The 7162-nt window shown below is 46.5% G+C and overlaps 1 protein-coding gene across 2 annotated transcripts in view; it reads right to left on the reverse strand.

The window, feature by feature from the left end:
* LOC135808951 (uncharacterized) overlaps positions 1–7162 on the reverse strand; it is a 37773-nt gene that overhangs the window by 12959 nt on the left and 17652 nt on the right. For both annotated transcript variants that reach the window (XR_010552149.1, XM_065322202.1), the window contains exons 15-21: positions 6609–6702; positions 6055–6183; positions 4921–5199; positions 4330–4390; positions 3225–3354; positions 2436–2521; positions 1052–1167 (exon numbers count right to left, since the gene is read on the reverse strand). Coding sequence is in view for 1 of the 2 variants with exons in the window: in XM_065322202.1 (XP_065178274.1) it covers positions 1052–1167; positions 2436–2521; positions 3225–3354; positions 4330–4390; positions 4921–5199; positions 6055–6183; positions 6609–6702 (895 nt within the window). In the remaining variant the exon portion in view is untranslated. The remainder of the gene's footprint in view (positions 1–1051; positions 1168–2435; positions 2522–3224; positions 3355–4329; positions 4391–4920; positions 5200–6054; positions 6184–6608; positions 6703–7162) is intronic.

A 7162-nucleotide genomic window follows, 5' to 3' on the forward strand; every position in this document is an offset into this window, starting at 1 on the left:
TTGATCTGCAACACACGTCTGCTGATAACCAGGCCAAGGTCACCGATTTACTCCGCAAGAATTCAGACATTCTATCCCAGGGCCAGTTTGACCTAGGTCAAGTATCACACCATAATGAAACAGAGTCCGACAGGCCCAAGCTCCAAGCTCCAAGACGAGTTCCTCTTCATCAGACAGCCGAAGTCAAGCAACATATTGAACAGCTACTGGATACTGATGTCATCTCCCCGTCCAACAGACCATGGGCAGCTCCAATTGTTGTTGTGAGGAAGCCTGATTCGTCTCTCCGACTGTGCGTGGACTATCGGCAACTCAATGCTATCGCCAAGAAGGACGAGGTGTAACATTTCTGATTACATAGACTACGTTGAATGCACTTCTTATTGTGTTTCCCATGTAGCATGGTTGGTTTATTTCCGCGTTGCAGTACGGATGATTCTGGGTTCAAACCCTGATTGAGTATTAGGGGTTCCGAAAAGTTGGAGACTCTCCAAAGCTCTCCAAGCTTCAGAGGTGGTTGAAACTTGGATCCCCGCGGTTTGGGATCAGCGCATGCGAACTACGGCTAAAAGCCACGTGTTGCTCATGAGTGTAAGCATTTCCCTTTTCACATACGCACATGTGTACACTAAATTCATAACTCAAGATCCCTTTGGCGCTCCATATTGCTTCACATGTGCAAAATATCTCCGAATTCTTCGAGACCCGTTCTTGAATTATCAGTTTCTTCGACTTCTCTTTTCTTCTTCTCCTAGAAGCTAGAGAATATAAGAACGCACCCTTAGTTTTTCTTTTCCTTTTTTCTTCTTTTTTTGTTTTGTTCTCTCGCACATGTTGAGTGCACAGACTCGTTCCTTTTTTCGAAGATCCTTCATTTTGGTTGAGTGGTTGATGGCCTTTTAACACGGAGAGTTGGCAAGAACCATTTCCTTTTGATGTCCAATGCCTGTGAGTGAGTGTCTGTAGATTGTAGCAGGGATGCTCCACAATCACGTATGAGCTGGGTCACATACACTCACAAATCATGATCAGTCGAGTCACACAATCTTACCCGGCATATCGCATTGTACATTTGCCTCAAAGCGGATCGACCGTATGCCGTGTCAAGATTGAACTCAGTCAAGTCACTACCAGATGCTGCTCGCCTGTCACCCTTCGTCAGAGCACCTGCCCATGCCCACGTACACAATGGTCAAAAAGTCGGCAATGCCAAGCAGCCACAAACACACACACACACACACACACAGGCACGCGCACCCACGCACACAGGCACGCGCACCCACGCACACAGGCACGCGCACCCACGCACACAGAATGCTGTTGTCAAGAACATTAGCCACTGGAAGCTATAACAGACCACAACATGGGGTAAACATTGCTAGATACACATGGAGTCACTTACTAGTGGAAACTCTCTTTCAGTATTACACATTGTGGTAGTAATAAGAACACATCACTTGAATACTGAGAAGCAGGGAAACCATGTACCGTAAAGTACCGTTGATGCGCCCCCACGCCATGTCGCTTCCCAGCTAGATTTTCGGCAGGGGGCGGGAATCAGATCAAGGCTGTCAAGTGCAGTATGATGCACACCGACGTGGAGGATCAGACTCGACGTGCTGGATTGTGCACATTTTCATCCTAGATTGGCAAGTATTGTGACAGCAGTGCATGCGTCGGTTCAACATCGTACTTCGTTGTATACGCCGAAGTCGCTTCACAGGTAGAAAATCGATAGGGGGCGGGAATTAGAGAGGGGGCGGGAATTAGAGAGGGGGCAGGAATTAGAGAGGGGCGGGAATTAGAGAGGGGGCAGGAATTAGAGAGGGGCAGGAATTAGAGAGAGGGCAGATCAACGGTACATGTACATGTCTAATTCTCTGCTTTCAGGCAAATACAAAGACATTAAAATGCGAGGGTCCCTGGTTCGAGTCCTGGTGGTGACAGTCAATTTTTCTTCAGACTTTTCCCGTTTGTCTCTTTCCCTCAAACCAGTGAAGATTTTATATGACTTGGGCTCCCCGCGTGCTAGAGTGTACGTGAAGTGTGTGGGTACAGTGAGGGCTGCGTCCCACCCGCCTGTGTGGATTCACAGGAAGTGTGAGTTACGAAGTCTGAAGAAAATGTTGAACAGTCTCTGCTGGGATGACGGCTACACCATAGCTCAGTGGTTAGAGCATCACTAGCTACAAGCGAGGGTCCCTGGTTCGAGTCCTGGTGGTGACAGTCAATTTTTTCTTCAGACTTTTCCCGTTTGTCTCTTTCCCTCAAACCAGTGAAGGCATTAAAATACAATGTCTTTATTTCAGAATCTTTCCAGGAACCAATGACTATCGTTGGGAATCAATGCACACAACAGCAGGGGGTGGGTGATATCTATGCCATTGATCAGCCGTGGACAGGGGTATCCACGCCATTGAACCATTAGTGCTTACCTAAACTCTGAAGTCGCTTGGCAACTGCTGCAGCAAACCTGCGCTCCCCACCGAGATTTGTGGTGAGAAGGCGATAGATGGGTGCACTGCATGGCACAAGGAGTACACAGAGTACACAGATCACAGTACCTGTACAGTGCTACATGTTACTGTCATGTACACAAAGGAACATCATACACTGTATAGGATGGGGATATTAGAACGGGAAAAAACCATATTGAAATGATCGAAAAATTGCCCCCTCTTTGTGGAAGGGTGGCAGACGTTCAAAGGATATTAATTGTATTCTCTGCACACACTGAACAAGTATCGTTGTCAGTTTGGGGTAATGTACCAAGAAGGTGGACACAAGAACATCCAGCTTAGAAGAGCCAAGTGCATGGAAAAAGCCCAAGGCATTTTTGTCCTTTTTTCTTACATGCATTTGCACCTTGAATATGCTTTTGTATCTCTCATCTGGAACCCCTGAATTGAAATGGGCAATTTAATGTCAAGATGAAGACCTACTCCACAGAGGGCTTGGCTACCTGATCACAAGTGTCTGAAAGCAATGAAGCGAGTCCTTCCTATGCCAAATGCTATCTGCCAGTGTGTGCGCCAGTGTGCGTGCCAGTGTGTGTGTGTGTGCCAGTGTGTGTTACCTCACTCTCCATGAATGAACATACAACTCTGAACCTGAATAGAAACAAATGATTCCTTGCTTCTTTCTACTCAAGAGCACAAGAGTACCCACACCCACCCACGTACACATACATGTACACACAAGTGTACACACACAGACACACACACCTGCTTTGATTGGAACGATGTGACCGGCCAAGCTGCTGAACAGCCTTGTCAGCACTCCATGCCAGCTCAAACGTCAGGTGAACACGTCTATGTTGATTGGCCACTGCCATATCAGCATGAAGTGAAATTCCTGAAAGAAATCAGACCATGAAAAAAGCACGACACATGGTCTCGTAGTGTAAGGAACTAAACGCCCATCACAAGACCCACTACTTTGCAGTGGTGTTTATTTTCTCCAAACAACAGCATGAGCGCCGCCATGCACTGTGCCCATCATGATCCTCGACACGTTGAAACAAAGGGGCGACCGCTTTCAAAATAAGAACAAACGGGCAATGAAAAATGGCGGCCAATAGAGTGTAAGAAACTTCACAGTAAGCAATGGTCTGTATGCACAGATGCACGAAATCCTGTATGTATGTCAGGGGCGTCGGAAGCAGTTTAACATTGGTGCGGCAAAAGTGTGAGAGGGGTCCGGGGTCCTCCCCCGGGAATTTTTTTGAAAATTGGGCCTAAAAGGCCATATTTTAATGCTACAGAATAATATGAGAAATAAGAATATGCATGCTGATGATACACCGCATTGTCGATGTAAAACATGGTAGATCTACCTGTACAAGAGTCAAGAGTCGACAAGCCATCAACAAGGTTGAAATGCAAAAAAAACTTCGAAAATTATTGGTGCGGCTTTGGCCGCACCTGCCGCACCGGTTCCGACGCCCCTGTATGTACATGCCTGGTTGTCACAATGTGTGTTCATTGTGTGCTATACATGTACACTGGACCAATCTAGCCAAGAAATCAATGGAAGGCACTCACTTTTCCAGCTGCGTCACTTTCGATAATGACTAGCTAGGTCTTCTTCTGAAAAAAAGTTGTCCTGTGAAATGCCTTCCAGGCACGTTTCGTAGTGGATATACCGGTAGCAGTAAACACAATAGGGCCCGGCCCTGTACATTCAACACCCAACCGAATCTACAGGATTCTACGAGATTGTACGAGATTGTACGGGACTTTGTACATCTGCAGCACCTGCACACTGTGCAAAACATCTATGTTTAAGTAGTAAGTGACTGGTAAGCGACCTCATCAAGCAGGTACATACCCGTGCTGGCGGCATCAGAAATGATTGCAACCTTCTTGTCACCATCCATGAAAGCCTTTCGCTGCATACCAGAAAAACGGAAATCCGAGAAAAAAAAGAAGAGAGAGATCAAAATGACGTTTGTAGCGATATTCACGCAACACAGCCCCGACACGGGAGCATACGGTGGTGACTATGAAGTGGTGACTGTATGGGAATCATCACTATCAGTCTCTACGTAGTCTTATCCACACAGCTGTGCACTGTGAGGCAACTACATTCACAAAGCCATGGCTACTCTTCAAGACAGCAAAAACAGACTGCAGCATGGAACCTTGCATTGAGGAATATAAGATGCATCGAGGAATGTACATGTACATGTCCTGCAATCATCAGAAAGTAGATTCCACTGCTCTATCATGTATAATCTAGCCAACACCCTAGTACAAGAGGCAAATTTCAGTGTTTTTCGGATTTCAAAAATGACTATGGCATTGCAAAGGACTTCATAAGTGCACAGAAGTAAATTCACACAAGACAATTCATTGACAATTAATTTACAACAATTGGCTTGTTCTTAGAGGAAAACATTACACGTGTGCTGAAGAGTACCTCTCTGATATTGAGACTGTCTACTGCACTGGAAGCTGACGTCAAGCCGACACCGGTTAGAGTCTCGCGAGATTCATAGCGTATCTCGCTCTGCCCTTTCCTGGACACACAGCGCACCACACGTGCACGCCGCCCAGTCATCTCCGCCACCGCACTGGGCCCGCCGAGCTGGTCGATGAGATCGTCCAGAGGACTCTGGGGCAGCGACATTCCCTTGACATGCTTGAGTAACATGGCTTTGGACTCAGCGCTCCATGGGTCATCATCGGCCGGACCACTCTGCATTGGCACAACAATCACAGTCACTCACCCAATGGTCATAGCCATGCATACAGCAACCACAGTCATTTACGCAATGGTCACAGCCATACACGCAATGGTCACAGCCATGCACACAACAATCACAGCCATGCATGCAATGCCACATGTTTGAACAAGCTTTCCCCGGCTCCATTCTTATCTAATTCAACTCACTCATGGCAAGACAGTGCATACATGTTATTGGTGCGCATCGGAGCTTCAAGCTTCGATACAACAGTGAATTGCCTATGACGTCATAAATATTTCCACTCACATCCAACCCACTTCCCGTCACAATGTACCATTGCTAGTGAAATGGGAAATCATGTGCCGACGAGTAACTGCACACAACGGATGGAGCAGCACCGTGCCGTGTAGTTCCAAGTAGTGCACATACTTCCATTGTCAGAATGTCCACTGAGAATATAACACTGCTGTGATTGCTCTGCTGCACTGCATAGATCATTGCAGTGTTACAAACATGCCGCTGCTATACATTGCACATGATCATTGCAGTGTTACAAGCATGCCGCTGCGAAGTTGTACATCGTACATGATCATTGCAGTGTTACAAGCATGCCGCTGCGAAGTTGTACATTGTACACGATCATTGGAGTGTTACAAGCATGCCGTTGCTATGCATTGTGTACATGCACCCGTTTAGACTGCTGGCCTTCACTACCATGACCAAACTCCTAGACCCGAGCAAGAGATGCAGCAGACAGCTCTACTGCACTGCACATACACACACACACACACACACAGATACGTACACACGTACACCCAAAAAAGTCATATACGAGAACAAAAACGGTCACCAACTGACCGACTCACTTCGGTCTGAATCTGCGTTGGGAAATTGTTGACAATGAACCGAGTCAACATCTCCTTGGTGAGTGAAATGAAATCTTCGAGGATAACGCCCTCGGTAGTCGGTCTACCCAATTCAGCTGTCAAACTGGCCTGCAAGAACAGAGGCAGAAGACACAGCGCCAAGGGAGCACACAATATTCAATACTGACAGTACTACTAGGCTGGAAGTCTGGGGGTAGCAAGGTTTGAGAATGATAAAATACTCTCAGATCTGGCTTTGAGAATTTCACCTTCATTGCTACGCGGTACCAAGTCCGGCTTTATCTCTCCATGCTGCGCTGATGAGTCACCAAGAACAACATAGCATAGTCCACAAGTGGAGCAGTTTCGAAACAACACATGAAAGCTGATAAAATAATGCACATATTTGCACATAAAGTACAGCAAAAAAAAGAGTTTCGAAACTATGCCATGCCGACAGAAGAATTGCCCAGATAGTGCATCAAAGTAAAAGGTAACAAGTTGGAGGCAGCAACTACAGTATAAACATGACATGTACGGTGGGTAAGCCTTACTTCACCCGTTGTTTGAAGCCCAATGACAATAGCATAGCCATCTTGCAATGCTTTCTTGGCTTCCTTCACAATGGACGGGACCTTCATGCTAAGGCTGTGGTGACACAATCAGGCACACAGCACAAACACAGGCTTACCACTCCGGGCATCGAAATCCACAGTCAATAGTACAATGTACACCACCACAGGCACATGCAAAGTGCAACCGTTGCAGATGTGCCCACCATTCGAAGTGCTATTTCGACATTGGCGATACATGGTGGTCACCTTCTAAAATACTTCAAATTTCACACATGGGTCCTCTGGAACAAAGAAGAGATAGCTAACAGTCCCTGTAAGGGACAGTCCGCAAATACAGTGTATCACTATTTAATTTCTTCCCCTCCCCGCACCCTGACACACATGTGTGCTGATCATAGTGGTGATCTTTTCCAGAGTACTTTGTACAGCTATGTTACGTTTTCAGGCCGCTGACAAAGAGAACAGCACTTGACCACCACCCAAGAACATTATATTTTTCCATCACCTCTCACCCAGACCACACACATTTTTTT

This window comes from Sycon ciliatum, chromosome 2 (assembly GCF_964019385.1).
Source record: "Sycon ciliatum chromosome 2, ocSycCili1.1, whole genome shotgun sequence".
In the NCBI taxonomy this organism is placed as follows: domain Eukaryota; kingdom Metazoa; phylum Porifera; class Calcarea; order Leucosolenida; family Sycettidae; genus Sycon; species Sycon ciliatum.